Consider the following 22,390-nt stretch of genomic DNA (forward strand, 5'->3'; position numbering starts at 1 on the left):
GCCAATAATAATATCGGACATTGCTTATAAAAACCACAATAGATCTTCTGGTTTTGTTTTACAAAAGTCTCAACTGCCAACTGTTTTTCTTGTAAATTCAAGCAAAAATCTTGCAGAGGATCTGAATTGTGGCATACTTGAGCTTATTTGGCTCAATCATTAGGATCTCATTATGTAGACTCCATCAGTTCAATTTGTTGCTGAGATTTCATTTTACAGAAAAATCAAACTGTTTTTTATCTAACCCACATGAGCCAAACCCACTTTACAATAATCACTTGAAACCTTGAACCTCATCTGAGTAATGGGTATTTGCACGTACAATAGGATCTCTTTAGAACATTAATATGGAGCTCAGCATAAATCCCTCCACACTATAATGATCTGCAACATCAAATACATTGGTGAATTTGGGGCAACTACATGGGTTTCACTGTAAAAACTACACTATGGGAAACTGGCAGTAGTATATTTTACACGATAGATGATTCAGGAGCCTGTTACCAAATATTACTGTTTTTACTCGGGCATCGCTTTTCATCCAGCTTTCCTTCAGGTGCGCTTAAATACTATAAATGTTGTTACAGACAAGTGTTTTAACTCTTGATTGTACTAGTTCAATGGAATTGCAGAAAATTAAAATGCTAGAATTGTTACTCTTCTACAAATTACATTTTACATAAGACAAGTTCTTTCTTTTGTAAAATAAAGACATAAAATCACTTTTTAAATGATTTTTTTTATTTCACATGAACAAGCAAGCCTGCAAATGGCATAATGCATTGTGGTTAATTACAGTGCTTTACTGCCACCTATTGTTGGAGACAACTGGTCTCTTAAACCTATCACAGTCAACATATATGAGACTGCTAAGATCACCATCTATAATCCATTTCTTTTAAGGAAACTTAGATCATCTGAAAACTTTTTGTGATGACTTTCAAAACTACAACGTACACATGTACATTCTTAACAAAGTTGAAGCAAAACAAAATGGCCATATAAATGGTTGGATGGTAAATTGAGTCAGATTTCAGAAACTTGTTGAATGAAAGAACAGTCTCATGGTAAACTAGTCTGTTATTTCTTTTAACATTACTCTTCTTTGAACAGATTGCATTTAAGAAACATTGTACAACTTTTTTAACTTTGATGAAATAGTTTGTTGAAGTATGACCACAACCTGGTGGAACTCACGGGTGTTTGCCCTCAATCACTTAACTACAAACTCTGATGGGCCTTTTTAGAAACCAAGGTCTCCGAAGTTTTGAAGGTTATTTCCTTCGGACCAGGCAGAATGCTGCGCTCCATCCATTTCTGTGGCGACCTGGTTGCCACTGTCCAGCCTGTGGTTTTCACCACCGATGGTCGCTTTACAATCAGGGCAAGCTCGTCTTTGCATTGCCCCCCCACACTCTGTGATGACGTAAACATGACCATTAGGACATTTGTGCCAGTGTCCTAGTGGCATTTTCATGGCTGAGACAATCATCTTTCTCTCATCTTCATCTATCCCCAAGCCTGTGAGTGGAAACTTCTCATTCAGGCTCTTCATTGCGTCTTCCACAATCCGTTGATCTTGCTCAGTGAACTGGTCTGATATTTCCAAGACGTGTCTTATTTCTTGTACCTCTGTTTGCATTTTGTCCAACTTCCCCATCTTGTCTGCCGTTTGGCAACGCACATTGAGATCAGCCAGAAGGGTAAGTCTCTGTAGTTCTCTCTGCAAATTAAAGACTTGTTGATCTGTGAATTTTTGGCTAACGCCACTGAGCCAGCTCATGAACTGTGTGACACGCTGGCGAAACTTGTCATCGAAGAATGGCATGCTTTCCTGTTCTGCTTTTAGGAGCTTTGCAACTTTTGTCAGGAAATAAATCTCGTTTTCCAAGATTCTGAGATCATTTGTTGTGAGGTAAGTTTTATTTAGTTTGCCTTCGATTCCCATGTACTCTTTTTCCACATATTCCACACAAATAGAAAAATTTGCCTGCCACTCATTCTGAAGAGTGAGCCTTATTTTGTTAATGTCAGGCTGCTGCTCTTGTATCTTCTTCTTCACCATCTCTATCTCAGCCAGGCTCCGGTTGATGTGTGATCCATAGCGTAGGTTCTTGCGTATTGGAGTTTTACACTTGGGACATTCCTTTAGTTTTACTGCCACCTCACCTTCTCTGTTGTCATCCAATCTCATGTAGTGGTCCATGGCTGTAGATTCAATGAAATGTATACAGTCCTCCAGCTGAATAAAGCGAGCCTCTGGGTCATCTTCAGTGCCAAAGAAAATCTCTGTGACCTCGCCTTCATTGCAGATGCGGCATGTGCTTGGACATTTGTCTCCACAAAGACCAATGCATGGGTGGCCACACTCCAAGGTCTTCTCACAAGGCTCATTGCATGGAGGACGATCACATGGCTCATGGCATAGTTTACTGCAGCTTTGGTGAGGGCATTGCCACTCACAAGGCTCAACACAAGGTGCACAGGGTTCCCCACACGTTTTCATACAGTTACTGTGCTTGCAGCAGTTCTCACAAGGCCTCTGGCAGGGAGGGCAATTGCGAGTACAAGGTTCCATGCATTTGTGAGAGCAGACCAGAAGACGCTCACATCGGTAGGTGCAGGGACTATGGAAACGTCCCTGGTAACACTTGCCACAGGTACCGCTACAATAATGGCCACATTTCAGCTGGTGCTTACATTTTGTTTTACACTCAGGTTGATATTTACCTGCATTGTAATGGCAAGAACCGTTTTGGCTGTGTCCACACTTCAGTTTTAAAATGACTTTCACAATGCACTTCCTGGTGCATGGTTCTCCACAGACAGAGTCACATGGATGTCCACATTCAAGCAGCTTCTGGCAAGGCTCCTGGCAGATAAAGGTCTGAGGATTCTGGAAGCAAGGGACCATTTGTAGGTGTTTGCACTGAGGTACCACCTTCTCAACCTTCACACGACATTCTGGACAATCTTCATAGCACAAACGTGTGCACTTGTGTCCTTCTTTGCATAAAATCTTCTCACAGTTCTTCCTACACTTAACCTTCTTGTGTTCTGGATCGGACGGGTGACAAACTCTGGGACAAACATGGCCGCAATCCAAACGAAACTGACACGGCTGGGTACAGCCCCCTTCGGGTGCCTGTTTAAAATCCTCAGCGCAGGAAGCCTTTGCCTGGCGATCTGGGTGATTCTGACAACACAGGGTCAATGCTTTCCCAACCTGGTCTTTTTCTCTTAAAGTGTGGAAGATGTTGCTCCACAGTTGGACACTGCTCAAGATCTCACTGTTGCAGATACAGTACAGGCCTTTTTTGGCTCGTGACAAGGCAACACAGACACGATTGGGAATGCTCAAGAACCCAACTTTGCCCTGCAGATTGCTACGTACAAGAGACAACAAAACAATGTCATTCTCTTCACCCTGATACTTGTCGACTACGTGTACTTTGACCCCTGCAAACTCGCTGGAAGGCATTAGCTTGCGCAGACAGAAGAGTTGGCCTGTGTAGGTTGTGAGGATTGTAATTTTTTCTGGTTTGTAATCTTGGTGCAGAAGGTAGCGGCAAAGTGCTACAACAAACTCTGCCTCATGAATGTTCTGATGGCTTTTTCCATCTTTGATCTCTTCTTCCCGCTGCTTGTGCTCAACGAAAAATAGATTTGCACTGAGGCCCTGTAAGGTTTAACAGACATATTCATTGTCATTCTTTTATGTTCGTCATGTTTTAGTGCAATATTCTCAATTTCCTGAATGCAATTTAAAAGGGGTTTATCCTTATGCAGGTTGTAAAATGACATGTTTACTGTGAAAGTCAAACAGAAAATAAACTTTGCAGGAGAAAAACATGCAACTTTACCTTGATGTTATCATACTCAAACACAGATGGATGATTTTCCAGCTCTGAGTAGATGTGAGGACTCAGAAGACAGGCAATCTCAGGCCTCATACGATGCTGAAGAGCAAATCATGTTCATTTGTCAACAAACAACAAATCACGTAGGTGGTTAATGATGCACAAAAATGGAAACATTTGTTAAAAATCTATAATTATAACACACCAAGAGTCTACTAGTCAATACAAAAACACAAACCTGGTAGTTGAGTCTCACAAAAGGCACTTTCATATTGACCAGTCTCTCAAACATGGACATTTCGAGATGGAAGTTCTTGGCAAGGTCATACACAGTGGCACTTGGTTTCAGCTAGAAGTGGACAAAAAAGACAAACTGAGTATTCCTAGTTTGTTGGAGGTGGGGGGTGGGTCAGATGCGCGTGTCTCATGCTCAATCTGTGAGAGTTGGCAGCCCTGGTGAAAGCAGGATGTCATGTTTGTAAATAATAAATATCACTGTATACTCTGAATACTGTGCTGCAGCTGAACCTTAATTTGAAACTGAAATCTCAATTTCTGATTAATCCAAGTCAGGTTTTGTCTGTCCTTTATTAAAATAGTTAATAATGGAATAGCATAAATTGGCCAGGGTCACACTTAAAATATTTTTCCAACAGTTTATATTTTCAAAAATTACTGATATCGATCAATATGATTTTTTTATTGATTATTGTAAATATTGTCATTTACTTTAAACTTGTGGCACAGGAAGACCAACTCCAATTTAACCCATTAAAATTAAAAACATTGAATATTACAAATGTATTGTTCACAGTGTTGGGAAAGTTCCTTTTAAAAATGAACTAGTTCAAAGTTCAGGTTAAACATTTTAAAATGAACATGTTCCTTATTTAGTTCATGATTACATTTTTTTAAACTTAGTTCAATGTTCTAAAAACACACACAGAACAAACAACCAAGCATGCACATACAACGGACAATTTTTAGAGAAACCAATCAACTTGACAGTTAAAATGTTTTGGACTGTGGGAGGAAGCCAGGGTACCCGGAGAGAACCCACAGATGCACAGGGAGAACATGCAAAAGACCCCAAGGTGAAACTTTAAGGTAAAACGCAAAAGATTCAAATGTATATCCAAGTAAGTAAGCTTACTTTTTTATTTTTAAATCCATACTCATACAAAATATTCTGTCAAAGATTCAGGATTCAAGCTTTGCTAATACACTTGAATAAATTCATGAATAAGCTGGGTAAAATATGCAAATATTAGTTTGCAAGCAGGCAGAAGTTACACAGCAAGATGAGAGCAGGACAGAATATTTAGACGTGTGATAGGACTGTGTGTAGTTGTGATCACATGCTGCAGATTGCTAGACAGGCTGCCTGCCCATATGTGCTTGGCAGGCCCTGACAAGTTGTTGTATAATAGCCTATTGATGTCTACAATATCACTCTTCACCAATCTCCTGTAATGGAGAGCTTTATTTTTTGTTTTCTTTTTGTTTTTAACAGTTGCTTTTTTTATTTTGCACACCTCTAAATGAAACACACAATAAGGGGAGAAAAAGAACTGGAGCTATTCTGTTCTGGTCAATTTCACCCATACTGGAAAGTGTAAATTCTTCAATCAGGTTCTAGTGACTTATTAACACACCTGTGGTAAAATAGTGATGCTCGGTTTAATGAGAATGCAGAACCACTAAGGGTTTGGGAAATTGTCTAATTTGTCCAGATGAGATCCTACCTGCTGGTGGTCTCCGATGAGGATGAGGTGTTGGCATGCTTCGCTCAGCGTGGTGATGGTGTGAGCTTCAAGAACCTCTGCAGCCTCCTCTACAATCACCACACGCGGACATAGTTCCTGCAGAGCGTTACGGAATTTAGCTGCTCCTGTTGTCGTCATCCCGATGACCTGAACAAAGCATGTTTTTGTTATGTACTGTTAATGCATCATACTGGCTTTATCACCTGAGCTAAATGATGATGAAATGTAAAAAATTGAACTGCAGTCTTTACAATTTTCTAAATGGTATCTTCAATAAAAGTTAATGAATTTTGATTTTAAATGGTTGTGTTAAACTTTCCAGTAGATCAGATTCTACATTTCATATCCGGTGTTTGTTTATATTAAAATAACACATTTCTTAATCACACAAGGATCTATGTGAGATTCCTTGTAAAACAACGTCCCTACTGTTCGACAATCCAGTTGTTGCGTACCATTGCATTCTTAAGGACATGAAGGTTCTCCTTTCGTTTAACATCAGCCAGTCTGTCCACAGCACTTTGGTAGGTTTGTTCAGACACTTGAGCTTTTGTACGAAGGTCTATTCTGTAGCGTGATACCCACAACCTGCACATACAAAACCAATAAAGGTGAAAACCGGGACAACATGGTAAGTCTTGTGAAAACCAATCTTCTCTGCAGTGCTTTGTTTTGTAAAAGTTTCAGAAAGCTAATCCAAAATGCTGCAGCTAAAGTTCTGATGAGAATTAAAAAGAGATCACATATCCCTTGTTTTAGCTTCCCTACATTGTCTGTCTGTTAAATTCAGAATATAATTTAAGATCCTCCTTCTCACATGTAAAGCCCTTAATATATCAAGCTCCATCATACATCAGTGCTCTGATTTTTCCATGTGTTCCTAACAGAACGCTTCACTCTCAGACTGCAGGTTTACTGGTGGTTCCTAAAATATCTAAAAATAGGATAGGAGGCAGATCTTTTAGTCGTCAGGCTCGTCTCCTGTGGAACCAGCTCCCAGCTTTAGTTCATGAAGCAGACACCTTGTCTACTTTGAAGAGTAGGCTTAAAACTTTACTTGATAGAACTTTGGGTTAAATAATGAATGATGATCCCAGGTTGGACAAATGGGGGAGTAGAGAGAGGCCAAGTGTACAGCGAGTAATACAGTCAGTAAAGACGATGGCCCTGATGGAGGACATACTGACCACTTTCCACACTTTGCAACTTTCTTCTACCACTACCTTCATGTTGCACTGTTTCCTTTTATTTCAACTGTTAAAGAGAAATTAAAGTTAAGTGTTTTTCTCCCCAGAAAAAGCTACACTGGTGTTCTGGAGAACTGCATTTTAAATCCTGGGCATTATTTGTGAGACGGTCCGTGTTAGGTGTTTACAGGAATGAATGCAAGTTTGATTAATGGGGAGAAACTATTGAAAAACCTGTTGTAGAATTTAATGTTTTTGCGTAGAAATTTACATTTTTCTAATAAAATACATCTCCTGTCACAACTTTCAAGTTTAATTCATAAATATTTGAACTGCTAAACTGCTGAGAACAAAATTATAAAACTATAAAAGAGTTAAATAAAAAGCAAAAACAGCAAGAGACGGCTTAATGTCAGAGTCCAAGCCCCCAGGCCAGGCTCTCCCAGCTGACCGGCATCCGTCTTGGACCACATTACCCAGCATGCCCCTCGCGGGGATTCCCTCCACGTTGCACCTGCGTCAATTCATGTCTATATATGGAAGACGCTACACCGGCTCTTCACTCAGTCATCGTTCCACCGTGATCCATGATCAGAGTATTTCCAAAGCTACTACAGCTAAACCTCCACCTTTCCTCCTCAGACCTCATCCGTCAGCCTTTCCAGCACCGCTTTCAGCCCACCGTCAGAATAATAAAAGCTCTTACTCCCGAACCCAGTCTTCGAGTCTGACAGGATGACTGAGTCCATTAATCCAGCGGAGTTCGAGCAGGTGAAGAGAAAGATGGAGCAACTGGTGAACGAGAACGTTCAGCTCCACACCCAGGTCGACCGGCTTAACACCAGACTGAACTCCCAGACCGATCTCTCCATGCAGTTGTCTACTGCCGTCACGGCACTCCAGCAGCAGGTTCATGCTCTCCACCTGCAAGCCCTCACTCCACCAACGGGAGAGCCACACTTCAGTCTCCCGGAGAAGTGGAATGGAGAGACGGGCGAACCAACAGTTGGGCCGGTACCTCCGCTGCTTTGTCTCGGCCCAGCCCTCGCAGTGGCCTAAGTACCTCCTCTGGGCGGAGCTGTCTCATAATCTCCACACCTCCTCGGCCACTCAGATGTCCCCTTTCGAGGTCTGCTATGGCTACCAGCCTCCAGTCTTCGCCCACCAGGAACCCGAAGTCGCGGTGCCAGCCGCTCAATCCCTGGTAAGGCGCTGCAAGAACGCATGGATCAAGGCGCGGGCCTCCATTACCCGGGCCAACGCCCGTTACTCACACCAACACCTCCGCAGGCACCGCCCGGGTCCCTCCTATGCTCCAGGGGACAAGGTCTGGGTGTCCACGGCAGGCCTCCGGGTCAGCGCCGGTTCCAGGAAGCTCGCTCCCCGGTTCCTCGGCCCCTACCCCGTGCAGGAGGTCATCAACCAGGTCACGTACCGGCTGCGGCTGCCTACAAGCCTTCGCGTCCATCCTACCTTCCATACCTCCCGGCTCAAGCCTTACGTGGAATCCTCCCTCCTGCCACCTCAGGCTCCAGCACCTCCGCCGGCCCGCTTCCTCGACGGTGAGCCCATCTACACAGTCCGGCGCATTCTGGACGCTCGCCGCCGGGGTCGGGGCTGGCAGTACCTCGTAGATTGGGCGGACTACGGTCCCGAGGAACGCTCCTCGCGAGGATTCCCTCCACTTTGCACCTGCGTCAATCCATGTCTATATATGGAAGACGCTACACCGGCTCTTCACTCAGTCATCGTTCCACCGTGATCCATGATCAGAGTATTTCCAAAGCTACTACAGCTAAACCTCCACCTTTCCTCCTCAGACCTCATCCGTCAGCCTTTCCAGCACCGCTTTCAGCCCACCGTCAGTATAATAAAAGCTCTTACTCCCGAACCCAGTCTTCGAGTCTGACACTTAACACTAATGATTGCATAGTACAATGAATAAATAATTACAATAAGACTTACCATAAAGGCTTTTTGAGAAGAGAGAGAAAAAAATGAAATTGTGTTAGTTTTAATGATCATTATGACCCTACTGTGCTGTTTTTACAATAGCCAAAGTCTGGAGATCCTCTGGGATACATTTGCTGACAAGTTGACTTAATTATCCACTCTGGGAATATGCCACAGCTACCGGATCGAGGGTGGTTAGGGAATAAAAATGAAATAAAAAGCTGAATAAGGATGGAAAAGCAAGGGTGGATAGTAACTGGCTAAATCTTCCAGGACAGGTTACAAATGGAAACGTTGATGGGACTACAGAAGGAAACCTACCGGTACAGCCTCCATCTGTCCTGGAGATCAAGGCTCCAAACATCTAAGATGTGACGTTCCTCTGCTTCAGTCATGGCTGAGCTCTTGCCTAATTCTTTTCTGATTTTGCTCTTCATCTTTTTCCTCTGCTCTCGTTGTATCTGTGTGGAAAAGAAAAAGATAAGTTTGCTATGCATCAACTAATTTAAGGATGCTGGGCTGTATCACTGAGGGAAGCCTATTTGGGGAAGTCTTTCATGGTTTAATGGTGGTTTCCATGAGAATAAAACAAACAGTTAACATCTGTGCTTAATGAAATGAATGAGGAATGTTTCCTTTAAGTCTGCTTATTACGCTCAGAACATTGTTGGGGCTGACTGTTCTGTCCCTTAAGGGTTTTCTAACTGCTGGAGGCCCATGTGAGAACGCAAGCGTGCAAAGTGATGAGGTTTACTCCTGATAATTGCTTTACTGCTGGGTGACGTTTAGTGGAAGTAACACATTCATTAAAATAAAATGTAAAAAAAAAAGGTGTAAGCAGACATGGAATAGTTAGCATCTTAGTGTTCTCACCTCCCATCCTTCTTCACTTTTCTCAGCTTGAATGTGGACTTTGTTCAGGTTCATCGCCAGCATCTTGTTTTCTATTTGTTTGATGTTGTCCTCATTTTTCTTTTTGTCATCGTTACCAGCTCTGAAACCAACCATCCAGTTGTCGTCAATCATCCTCTCTGCCTGAATCAGGTCTGCCTCCTCTGCTATGTCGATTAGGTCTTCCTCCCTCTCCACTGCTTCCTCTGCCATAAGAAACATCATTAAATATTTTCTCTCTGTAAGAAAATATCATACAACTGATATTTTTGTATGAAAATAAAAAGAGAAAAACCATAAATTCAGACAATCTTGTTGTATATTCAGAATATGTATGTGCTGTATAGTTTTCGCTCTTCTAATACTGGAACTGCCCTGCAGGACTTAAAGTGAGTTTATTTACTGTAACAGAGCAGAAACCTGCTGAAGCTGTGAAACGTTTAGATTGTTATCATCATTCTAATGTTCTGGAACTTGTAAGCTTTCATTGATCATAAAGCCAATTTTAAAATCCCCCTTTATCATTTCACCAGCGCCTCACTTCTGGCCTACCTTCATTTGGACTCGCGTTCTCTGCCTCCCTCTGCTGGATGCTGGCTACACCCAAACCCAACCACTCCATCATCATGTTGAACTTCCTGTCATTCCAGACCGGAAACCCATCATCGCGCTGCAAGTCATTGCAAACAAATAAATTAGTGATCATTTTCAACTGTGCATTAGACCTGCATTTATGTGACAACCCACTCACAGGGGGAGAGTTGAGACTTTGCCAGTGTCTGTCTGCCATAAACCTAGACAAGACGTGTTCACGCAGAATGCCTTTCAGAGAGCATTCCAGCTGCACGCTCTGGTGTTGGATGTCTCTTTCAGCCTCGCAAAGCTCCTTGTAGATCTTTGAGGCAGAAATTAGACAAGAACAGTGTATTTGAGACAAAAGTAAATAAACACTCGAGACTGCTGCTTCTACCATTTTCTGGAACTTTCCTACTGTAGCTTTCAGATGAGCTCACCTGATTAAACGCGATGCGAATGTGAGATGGGAGTGATCGTCTGAAGTCAGCAGAGTGGGTCAGCTCTCGGAGATTGAATTTTTTCAGGATTTCGCTGCTGCTGCGACCTCCAACTCTCACAATGCCGTGCTTCAGGAACTTATGAATGCCTGAGAAGCAGAATCAAACAAACGCTTGTGTTATATTCAACGGCAAAATAAAAATCTGTTTTAGAAGTTCCTTGGTTCTGACCACAAACTGATTACAAGTCACTGATTATATTTGGATTAAACATAGTGGTGCACTGGATCAAAAAACTCAGATCTGTGGCCCCGCACACTCTCTATTGGATGCTCCTATAGAGAAACCTCACATTTACAAGCGCGGGTACGCATACGGGTGCTCACATGGTGTTCTCATAAGTATGGACTTAGGCACGTTCAACACATGTCTTAAGGCTGTGGTTGGCAGGACTCTTCTCATCAGCAGGTAATCAGCGGAGTGTCATGACTGAACACCAGCCCGAAAAAACTAAGAGACGACTTAAAACACCTACTGTACCTCAGATCGGCCCACTGGGTATTTGGGTCCTGGTTCTGCTCATCACGTTAGCTCTCATTGTGATATCAGAGCTTTATTGGCTCTGTTCGAATCCCAGCGCCTGGTGTGCGCGCAGTTTGTGTTTGTGCGCACCGTGGGAGCGAGCAATGAGCGTGCGCATATTTGCAGCTTGGGCGGTGCAGAATGGTGGAGAAACATGTTTCAACAACACTGGTGCGCGTTTCAATTAGCAACAGGAGAGAGCGAGCGAGCGAGCGAGACACTACTAAACCCAAGCGAGTGCAAGAAGAGATTTTGACGGAACTTTTTTCTGATTATTCCAGCTGACGGATTTCCGTCGCCATGACGGAAAACTTTAATCCCTGCACTAGGTTAATGTAAAAATTGTCCCAGGCCTTTTGTGTACGTCATCTCCACGCGGCACTGCCTCGTCAGACTGGAGGCACGCTGGTGTGACTAAACGATGCAGGTGGTTTTTCAAGCTCCTCTCATCCGCTCTGACCACCACTGTGCTTTTCTCATTCGGATTGAACAGGTGGCGCCTCGGCCCATCACGTCACTGATCTGTGGACCACGTGCATGCCGAAACGTAGAGAGAGATCCGTGTGGCTCACCAATCAATGACGATCCGTTGCACCCCTAATTAGACATTTGTTTTCACAGAATAAACTAAACAGATGTAGTTAATGTCACTGCTTACCTTCCAGAAACTGATCCAGGGCATGGTTGGTGTAACACACGACGAGCATCGGAGCTGGGTCAGCTTTGGTATTCCAAAGACCCTGATTGGTCAACAGAGCTTTAGCTATTTTTAAGCCAACATAGGTTTTTCCTAATGGAAAGAAGAAAAAGCATTAGTTTTTATTTAAATGTATTTATTTATTTATATGATTTAGTGTGATTGCTTTTTACTTTGATGATCTTATAATGTTCAAAATGAAAAACATGAGGCTAACGGCAGGATATATTCATTTTTTTAATAAGTAAAATAATATTGTTATTTTACTAATTAACATGTTTATTTCACTAAAATAATGCCTGTCCGGAATCAATTCGATGACCTCATAAAACGGATTTAGATCGTAACGCATGCCTTTGTACTGTAAAGACTGGATTATAGCCATTCTCTGTATGGTGGTCTGACTCAGTCTGCCATCTCTAGGCTGCAGATGATGCAAAATGCTGCAGCCAGGTTCATCTATGGGATGTAGAGGTGGGAACACATGTCTCCAGTCCTGAATGCTCTGCATTGGCTACCTGTAAAGCACTGCATACCAGTAAAAGTGCTAGTTTTACGTTTTCCAGAAACAGCTCCACCTTACCTTGCGGAGCTTTTAACAAGTATGCCTTTGCTGTACTGGCCCCAACCAACTCCCACTTGATATCAAACAATTACCATCAGTCTGGAGTTTTAAAGCTAATCTGAAGTAGTATTTTAGATACATTTAATTTCTTAGTGGCCTTAATTTTCTTATTCTGTTTTATTGTTGACATTTCCTTGCAGCAGGGTCTTTCTGTTAAACCCAGTTTTACTGTGTATTAGGGACGTGTATTGGTGAAATTCTGGCGATACGACACATATCAAGATACAGGGGAGACGATACAATATTTAACAATATATTGCTATATATTCAGCCAGACTACATTAGCGTTTTTTTAGATTGAATTTATTGTAGGAAAATTCAATCAAGAGTCCAAACGGATACGTAACCTGTTTAACATGAGGTATCTGTAATATAACAGAGGGATTTACATTTCAATGGTGGAAACAAAACCCATTGCAAACTGTTGCCACCTAGTGGTTGGCGTTTGAATTGCACCAAAAGAAAATAAAATCTTTGCTTGTAAATTCTTCTAAAAATTCGATACACAGTTTTGAATATCGACGTAATATCGCAGGAAAATATATCACGATATATTGCCATATCGATATGTTCTTACATCCCTACTGTGTATAATCGTTGATTCTATCGTGTACAGCACTTTGGGCATCCTTGATTGGTGACAGTAAAGTTTTTCATAAATACATAAATGAAATTTAATTATTTGAAATTGCATACCAGTCCCAGGAGGCCCCTGGATGATGGCTAGCTCTTTGGTGAGAGCTAGCTGAAAGGCTCTCATCTGAGACTCATCCAGGCCCAGCTTCTCCATTTCGGGCCAGGCCTCTGGCTTCAGACTGTGAAAGGGCTTCATGCTTTTTTGGTGATCAGGCTCAGCAACAGATGACAGGTCATAAAGTCCCCTTATTCTAAGGTAAGCTGGTGGTTGCACATCTGTGGAACACTCCACAATGTACCTGGAAGCAGAAATAACAGTTAAAATGTTCTCCAAGGAACAGAAATGTTTCTGAATGGAGTTCTTGGTGAAAAACCTACTTAGTTTTTTCATGCAAAAAAGATGAAAAAAAAAGGTTTTTAACTCTGATCTCAGAACAGTGCTGCAGAAACAGCCCCAGTAGGCACATATTTGCATAAAAAATGTGTAAAACTAAAAGATTTTCAAAAACATTTCGTTTGTCACTATGTTAAAAGAAATGGTGAACACGCTTACTTTTGAAAAGGCAGGTTTTGCTCATCCATCTTCTGTAGGCCCTCTAGAACATATCTATAGGCTTCAAAGTAGGCAGTGGTCTCCACCATCAGAAACACACTGTTCATCTGTTAAAACAAAAACAGTTGCAATTGGCTGGCTGAATAAAGTTATACTCTTAATACCTTATATTAATGACTTCAATAAATACGAAAGGGTGCAGTGAGCGGTGCCTCGCTCAGTCTGTCGCAGTCGTCGTGTCCCTTGGGTAAGACACTTCACCCATCTTGCCTGCTGGTGGTGGTGGGAGGGGCCGGTGTCGCCGGTGTTCGGCAACGTGCCACAGGCTAGCGTGTGAATGTGTGTTTGTGGGTGAATGGTTGGTTGTGTTGTGCTTTGGGGAGACATTTTTCTACCATATGGCATTTCATGCCCTCCACATACAATGAACCAATGAATCAAATGTTTTATAATAATTGAATTGCCGCTCAAACGTACATTCCTGGAAAAACCTTGTCCAATCACTGTGAACGTCTCGTTCTTAATGACTGGATTATGATCAATCCCCCCAATTGCTCTTTGAACATCCATTTCCACTCTGCAAATCCCCCTTTGTGCACGAATCGCGCATTCTCAAATCATATTCAAATTTTATTTGTCACATACACAGTCATACACAGTACGAAATGCAGTGAAATGCCTTACACAACTGCTCGTGACCTAAGAGTTGAAAATAAAATAACTGTACACCACGAATTAGAATGATGGTAAATTTAACTGGGAAAGAGTAAGGAAAAATATATCTGAATTAAAGTTGAATAATAGAATAGCTTTACAACAAAATACACAATACAATACAAATTAGAATAAAAGGTAAATTTAGCTGGGAAAGAATAAGATTTAAATATATATATATATATATATATATATATATATATATATATATACAGTATATATATAAGTTGAAGTTGAGAATACAGTTACTGTACAACAATATCAACAATATGCACAGGATGGAAAGGTATAAGAATGTATGATGAAATAAAAATATCTATACAATAACAGCAGCTGAACAAGTATTAAATGGAAATGAAAAAATATAATGTCCAGAGTTGTGCAAACCACATTGTAAGTGACTTTTGCAGTGCAACTATGCTTAAGCAAAGTCCAGACTGTCCAGTGTGTGTGAGAACCATGCGTGGGTCACTCTGTGATTGAAGTAGCTGAACAGGAATTAAAGCAAGAGCTGGGCTAGCTAGTGCGGAGAACAGTATGTTCTGTTCTGTTTGTTGTTTGCAAATCTTGAAAAGGGAGTTGTTTTAAATGTTCTGTTTGGAGTCTGGTTTGGGTTGTGTTGGGGAACATTTAGGTGACGGACCTGTTGTTTCTGCTGTACATACACCCTCTTGGACAGATACTTGATTCTTTTCAGAATGTCTCTTATTACCTATATGCAGATGATATTCAGCTGTACTGCTCCTTTAAGGATTCTGAGTTCTATAAACTGTCTGAATTACTAGAGTGTCTATCAGCTAGGGCTGCAACAACGAATCGATAAATTCGATGAAAATCGATTACTAAAAGCGTTGGCAACGAATTGCGTCATCGATTCGTTGTGTTGCACAACTCTTCCAAAAGCCCCCTCCCCTCCCGCCCGCCGTTGCGCACAGACCGGAGAGCCGGCAGGTGTTTGGAAGAGGAACATGGCAGAAGCAGCGAGACCCCAAAAAATGTAAAAACTTCTAAAGTTTGGGAGCATTTTCAGTTAAACCAGGCGAAGACATTCGTTACCTGCAACGTTTGTAGGTCAGAATTAGCATGGCACGGGAGTATTACAGTGATGATGCAGCATCTTAAACGCAAGCATGTCAGAATCATCAGCGAGGAAGGAGAGAGCTCTGTGTCCGGGTAAGTTAAAAACTTTTCAAAAGTGATTCACCCAAGCCCCGGATTATTACACAGGCTAGACATGCCCTAAGCTCGTAAAAAAAAAAGTCTATAAAATCGTAAGCGCGACGCTATTATCGCACTGCTGCGGACCGGTTCCGCCGTCACATTCCTGCAGAAACTGGTTGATCACACCGGGGCCAGACTACTAACATGTGGCTTTACAACCACAATGTCCTCGGAAGCGAAAACGCTTTTAAAAGGGAGGGAGGAGTCCTAACTGTTGCTGCAGGCGTGTTGTGAGAGTGCAGTTATATACTGGTTAATGTATTTTTGGGTTCAGTTGCTTTCATGTGGCCTAATGTGAGTCTATTTGGGATCATTGGAATGATCAGCAGCATTTCTTGGTGTGATTTTATGGCAGTTGCCCAGGGCATCATCGCAAGGAGGATGGCATTCATTTACTTTTGTTTTATTTGGTATTTTTTCAGTCATTTTTGGAAATAGTGATTAATTTTGATTAATTCACAGCCTATGTTTAATCACATTTAAAAATTAGTTGTTTGACATCCCCAATTATAATAAATGTCTACAGATGAGATCAAACAAAACAGATGAGAATTGCCCTTAAAGAGCAAGTCACCCCCAAATAAACTTTTTTTTGCTGATAAACTAAATAAACGAGTGTCTAATCGTGCTGCAGACACGTGTCGTTAATAATTTGGCACTTTAGTGCATCTTAGTTAAAATTTAAATATTCTGCCTAAAACTGTCAGTGTTGTGCCGTTGTCAGGTAAAAACTCTGCACTGTATTTTAATTTAAATCTGCCACCGCTATTGGCTAAGAAGTATGCTATGATGTAAACTGGTACATTATGATGTCACAATGCTGTCGTGAGCCTGAGTGTGTGTGTATTCTTTAGCGGCTCCGCCCTCTCGGTCTGCCAGGCAACAGCAGGAAGATAACTTCCTTCAGTTAAACTCTGAAAAGACTGAATGTCTGATCATTGCCCCTGAGAGCATGGTTCCCCTGATTAGTCTAAAACTTGGTCATTTATCCTCTGCTGTCAAGATAAACTTAAGGAATTTGGGTGTTATTTTTCACCAATCAATGTCTCTTGAAGGTCACTCAAAAACGTTGGTCTGAAACTGTTTTTATCATTTAAGAAATATCTCCCAACTGCGAAGGTTGGTGTCAAAACATGAACTTGAAATGGTCATCCATGCCTTTATCTCCTCCCGTCTAGATTACTGTAACACACTCTTCACATATTTTAACAAAAAAGCCCTTGACCGCCTTCAGTTGGTCCAGAACTCTGCAGCGAGGCTCCTAACTGCAGAAAACAGAAGAGCACACATCACTCCTATTCTAATGTCTCTCCACTGGTTACCCGTTAACTTTAGAGTTTATTTTAGAATCCTGACAAAAACTTTCAAATGCTCTACAGCAGTGGTCTGCAAATAGCGGCCCGCGGGCCACATCCGGCCCATGAGCCCTCTCTTTGTGGCCCCCAAACCCCGCGCGCACCCTCCACGGCCGACCAGGAGGTGTGGGATAGATAGAGCTGAGGAAAATAATAAATAATTGATGCATGAGATGCGGGCATAAACGATTCTGCATGTAGAAGAGTACCATAATCAGTTATAGTGGAATGTGGTTTTGTTATTTTAACGGCGGCACCAGCGTAGCATCCACATCTGTCAGGGCAGTGTTCTCCACATTTACCGGGTAGTAGGGCTGCACGATATTAGGAAAACCTGCGATATTCAATAACACTAATTAATATTGCAATGACGATATTACTTGCGATAAATAAAAACTTTACTCAGGAACAAAAATAATCCAAAAAAAAAAATTTAAAAATTAAAAAAATCATAAAAATGAGAAAAGCAAAAGCTGTGAGGAAAGGGAAAAAAATAAACAACAAAAGACAATCAGTGGATCCTGGGTGTTACGGATCCTGGACTCCTGCGTCCTGTATGCCCCATTGTTCCCTCCAGGATCGTTCAGGACCTTGGACAGGTCCTCAGTTAGACTGGCCTCCGCCTCGGCCCGCCCTCTCTGCACCAGCTGCGGACAATCCAGTGATGATGAACACGCTAGTTTAAAAGGACGGCCTGTTTCAGTTGTCAGGGAGAGACTTGCAGACTCGACCTCTGTATTTCTCTCCTCGATTAGATTTGCCCCCGCGACCCGACCACAGATAAGCGGCTGTAATTGGATGAATGTGCCAGCAACTGGTTGAAAACATAATTCTAAACCATCAACATCTAGTATTGCGTGTTCCAGTATTCTGGAGGCGTGGCTTGGGGTGAAGAGCTTAAAAATGGGGATTGGACATTTTAATTGTGTACATTCAAAAAGTTGCTTGCTTGATAGCGCTTTCATGAATTCCTGCCATACCTTTAAACCGCCTGAAAGTAAAGTTGCTACATTTACCTAAAACAACTGGTGATACATTGTATGTTTGTCTGAAACCTTCAGGCCATGTGTGAGATGACTTCCTGATGCAGAGCCTCACCTGAATTCCGACCAACTTGTTTCTGCTTTCCTCTGTGAAGGAAATCTGGACCTGTCCCTTCTCCAGGCATTTGGGATCTCGGTCTGACACCGTGGCAAACAAGAAGCTCTCAAAATTATCGCAGGATAAGCACACCAGTGAACCAAAGAGCAGCCTCTTGGAGTTCTGCCAGCGTACAAACTAAAGCAATGGAAATAGAGAAAGTATTGTCAGTTTTCTCAGAAACAGTCATTTCAAGAGATGAGCTTGATTGCCTCGTTGACTGATATAAAATCTAAATCCATAGAGAATCTAACCTTCAATGGTTTGATGTCAAACTGGACTATGTAGGCAAGCCCGGTCTGTGTGCACTTGGGAACCACCAGCTGTGTGTCAAAATACACCCGAATGTCATCGAAGCGCTTCGTCTTTATGGGATTGCCGGTTCTTCCCATGTCCAGTTGGCTGTGAAGTAACTGTTGAATCCCCTCACGGAGTGGTCGCACAAAATCCTCTCGGAGCAGACGGAAGTGTGTATCAAGGTAGATATGAGTGTTTGTGTATCGCTTTGAGGTGAGATTGGGTCGGAGAAATGGTCTGAGGTCCTGGTGGAACTCTTCAGGGGTCGGATAAAGGGGTATGGTCCTGAAATCCTGCTGATCGTCATCTGGGTCACAATTAAAAGTCATTTTATCATAAAATGTTTTCCAGCTAATAAGTCATGTTAATGTGTTTTTTTTTTGTTAGAAATCTTTTTTACCTTGATTGTCACCAGCAGTTAAAAGAGCATAGGTTTCTCTGTCCGTGCGCAAGGTGCCATCCCTGGATCTCTGCTGGAGGTGTCCAATCAAATCATTGAGGGTCGCCACTTTTTCCTCCATTTCAGGCTGGATGTCCACACCCAATGCCCTCAGGCTGTTAATGGAGGCTTGGAACAGAGTCAGTAGCATGCTCACTGCATTGACAGAGCTTGCAGGAAAGATATTGAGAACCTGTTGGGCACATATTAAAAAGAGTTAGTTAAGTATGAAATAAGTGCAAAATAATTCACTTACAACTCTAAAACTAAAAGCGCCACTGCTGTGATGGGAGAATATTCTATTACCAGTGAAAGTGGTGTGTTTAAAACTGATCAAAAGCAAAGTTCAAGAAATTAAGAGTGTTTTACAGATGTAAAGTGGCTGGGTACCCTTCAGTTGAACTTCTTTTCACATGGAATAGAAAACATTCAACTCACAAAGTAAATTTCATTTCACAGAGGTTAAACTCACTCACTAAAAACCACTCTGCGCATTTTAAATGTGTCTTTTAATGAAGTCTACTCTCAGGGGTCAGAATACGTGAGCACAGCGTGTCTTCTCTCAGTTCTCATTTATCTGACCTAACTAAAGCATTTCTTACCTCTGAGAGAATGGCTAGGATGTTCTCCAGAACCTGTGGGTATTGCGCTCTGCGGTCAGGGTTGGACTGTGACACCATCCCGCCAATGTAGTGAAGCAGGCTGGTGTGGAAGAACTTTGAGTCCTTAATGACGCCAGCCAGATGCTGCAGGGTGCCTCTGTCCATCCTTGAAGTAAAAGCTTTGCTCAACACCAGGCAGAGGAGTTGGACCAGGTCCGGTCTAATTGGTGTCTCGTTCAGAAGTGTTTGAAGGTCGGGGTTTGAGGAGAGCGTGATGGCCACAACAGACGGCTCTTTCTTACAAAGGTCTTCCAGAATTTTATAACCCAAATGTGGACGTGGTGGACCAGCACCATTCCTTCTCTCGTCCCTGCTTTTTCTTCTGTCGTCGCTGTGTCCTCCTCTCCCTGCACCCGTTTCTGCCGTTCTCAGTCTCCAGTTGTCTTTTTTACCTGGCGAACCATTTCTACCCTTCTGTCTATCTGCACCTCCCCCTCTGTTTTCCCCTCTCCCTCCTCCTCTCTGTCTGTTTGGAACTCTTGGAATAGTCCCTACACTTTGTGCTCTTCCGACCTCTCTCACCCTGTTGCCTTGTGAACCTCCTCGCCTCTGTCTTCCCCCCCTTTTTCCATGACCATTTTCCTTCTGACCAACAATTGTATCTGAAAGAAATACAACGATCATACAATGAATACTCAAAATAAAAACATCAACCTTTAAATGAGTGCTTCTTTTTTAAAAAATGGTGTTACTTGCCATCATGGGATGCTGCTTTCCCAGCACTCTGCTCCTCCATTGTCTTTCATCCAGAAGTTGAAACTGAAGACCTAGGATACTGAAATTTCATATAAAATAAACCTGAAGCAAAAACACGTTTCTATGAAAAACAAAAAAGCTAAGAAAAGAAGAAAAAAAACTTCCTAAAACCTGAAAGCTAGCACAATGGTGGTGGTGGGGGGGGGGGGGGGGGGGGCTTCCTCTCCGAATCAACTGGTTATCCAGTCAAATGAATCCAAAATGCAGATAAGGGATAATAATATTACTGCTTGTCCTCTGAAATAAAACAAATAAGGCTTCTAAAACGTTTTTAATTGTGAGTTTTTGAGTCCTCAGCAGGAAATGGATCTGGTGGAAATAGCGCCCTCTGCTGGCTACAATTCTGAGCGAGTGTAAGTTTCTCTTCCTCTGAAAACGGCTGAGGCTTCATGACCTGCTGTTTATTATTCCCACACAGTGGACATCCACTCGTTACAGCAGCACACACACTTTGAGACACAGATTATAGTAAAACGGATTACAGCCATGTTTTCGTTGATAACTTCAATAACTTCATGCTGATGACCCACATTAACATAATCCTGTTTAGTGGATGCAACTACATCATGAAGTTAGCATAACGTGATAGATTGTTTTTCTTGGCAGGAAATAATAACTGGTCATATGAATGGCATGATATTATCCAACCCTAGATGGAATTTTAAACATTTACATTCATTAAAATTAAAAGTTCCTGTAACTCTTTACTGCTGACAGACAGACAGACAGACAGACAGACAGACAGAGAGAGAGAGAGAGAGAGAGAGAGAGAGATAGATAGATAGATAGATAGATAATGTGAAAAAGTTCAGGAGAGTTGGATGTTAGATTTTCCTCACGAAAAGAAAATTTATATTAAACAAAGGTCAGTTCCCTCTGTAAAATCAGAGGTACGGAAGAGGATTAGGGCCATTGAAAAGAAAAAAATAAAAGAAGAAAAGAAAGAGAATTCGAACTTTTTTCGCCGTCTCTTAACCTTCTAAGCCCGCTGTTGTCGTATCGTATACGCACAACGCAATCAAAATAGCGTCAATTTACTTACTTTTTGGTGAATCTTCTAAAACAAGATTAAAATATCGGTCAGAATAAAAAAAAACGAGATCCTTTTTATTATAGATGCAGCTGAAAGTCCTGAACCTCCCGTTGCCTCTGCTCTGAGACTGGTCCGGCTGAGCTTGCTGCGACGATATTTAAATGCGTTTAGTTTCGGTTTTGCTTCATCAGAAACGAGAAACCACACCTAGAGAGTGACGTAATCTCAGCTGATTGTTGATAGCAACGGGTTGTCTAGCATAAAAAAAATAATAATAATAACCTGTTCAGGCAGGTAAAATGTATTATTATTATTATTATTATGGGATTTTACGGCATTCCTACCTGAAATGTTAATGTATCTATGATACATCAAATTTAAACTAGTTTTGCCAATCTGAATGTTGGGGCGGAAGTGACGTCCAAAACGACTGCCCCTAGTGGTTAGTTCTCTCCAATGCCTGCCTCATAAATAACTGTGTGCTTGTGACAGCTCCAAATCAGGTTCAGGTTCCTAAGATACAATTGTTGCAACACCCATAAATATGCGTCGTTTTTCCACAACAGAAACTTTAAATTATCCCTGCGACCCTGAGGCAACTATCCAGGGTTTAATCCCTTCCCTTCCTTCCTTCCTACCTGAGTAAAACCACATTGAAGTCTCATTAAAAACAAGAAAAAGGATTTTTTTTTTTTGGTCAGTGAGTCCTGTCAGCAGCACATAGATGGAAGCTCAGTAGGATGAGTAGCAGAAAGGTCATGAAACACTTTATTGGAAAGTAAAATTGTTTTCCAAAATAAATAAATAATATATTTATTTAGTCTGGCTTGCCAGGCTATCATTTTACAGATTACAGGAAGCTATGTTAGTGCAACGGTGGCACAGGAGTTAAGTGCTCGCTCCAAAGTCGGAAGGTTGCAGGTTTGAGCCCCGGGCAGTCTGTCGTCGTTGTGTCCTTGGGCAAGAAACCTAACCCACCTTGCCTGCTGGAGGTGTTCGGAGGGACCATT

General features: G+C 42.0%; 1 protein-coding gene across 2 annotated transcripts; it reads right to left on the reverse strand.

Moving 5' to 3' along the window:
• Positions 1-719: 719 nt before the first annotated feature.
• Positions 720-21,524, reverse strand: znfx1 (zinc finger, NFX1-type containing 1). Of its 2 annotated transcripts, none has more exons than XM_015959209.3 (19): positions 21,390-21,524; positions 20,288-20,366; positions 19,532-20,193; positions 18,891-19,122; positions 18,448-18,797; positions 18,152-18,331; positions 13,764-13,870; positions 13,271-13,509; positions 11,911-12,042; positions 10,671-10,819; positions 10,409-10,552; positions 10,210-10,327; positions 9,640-9,863; positions 9,088-9,227; positions 6,082-6,214; positions 5,606-5,773; positions 4,099-4,209; positions 3,864-3,959; positions 720-3,679 (listed from the first exon to the last, which is right to left on the reverse strand). In XM_015959209.3, the coding sequence occupies exons 2-19, from the start codon at positions 20,325-20,327 to the stop codon at positions 1,244-1,246; spliced, it is 5,661 nt and encodes a 1,886-aa protein (XP_015814695.3). In that variant the 5' UTR covers positions 20,328-20,366; positions 21,390-21,524; the 3' UTR covers positions 720-1,243. The 2 variants fall into 2 exon arrangements, with proteins under 2 accessions (XP_015814695.3, XP_070406014.1); XM_070549913.1 differs by having other exon boundaries at positions 9,640-9,896.
• Between the last annotated feature and the right edge of the window lie 866 nt (positions 21,525-22,390).

The sequence above is a fragment of the Nothobranchius furzeri genome, chromosome 3 (assembly GCF_043380555.1).
Source record: "Nothobranchius furzeri strain GRZ-AD chromosome 3, NfurGRZ-RIMD1, whole genome shotgun sequence".
NCBI lineage: Eukaryota > Metazoa > Chordata > Actinopteri > Cyprinodontiformes > Nothobranchiidae > Nothobranchius > Nothobranchius furzeri.

Bases quoted from the DNA above. Each gene is read 5' to 3' on its own strand.
- znfx1 (XM_070549913.1), bottom strand. From the start codon at position 20,327: ATGGAGGAGCAGAGTGCTGGGAAAGCAGCATCCCATGATG. The intron at 13,871-18,151 runs GTGAGGCTCTGC...TTGTTTTAACAG, and splicing joins ACAAGTTGGTCGGAATTCAG to ATGAACAGTGTGTTTCTGAT. The intron at 6,215-9,087 runs GTAGGTTTCCTT...TTGTATGTGCAG, and splicing joins GACAGATGGAGGCTGTACCG to GTTGTGGGTATCACGCTACA.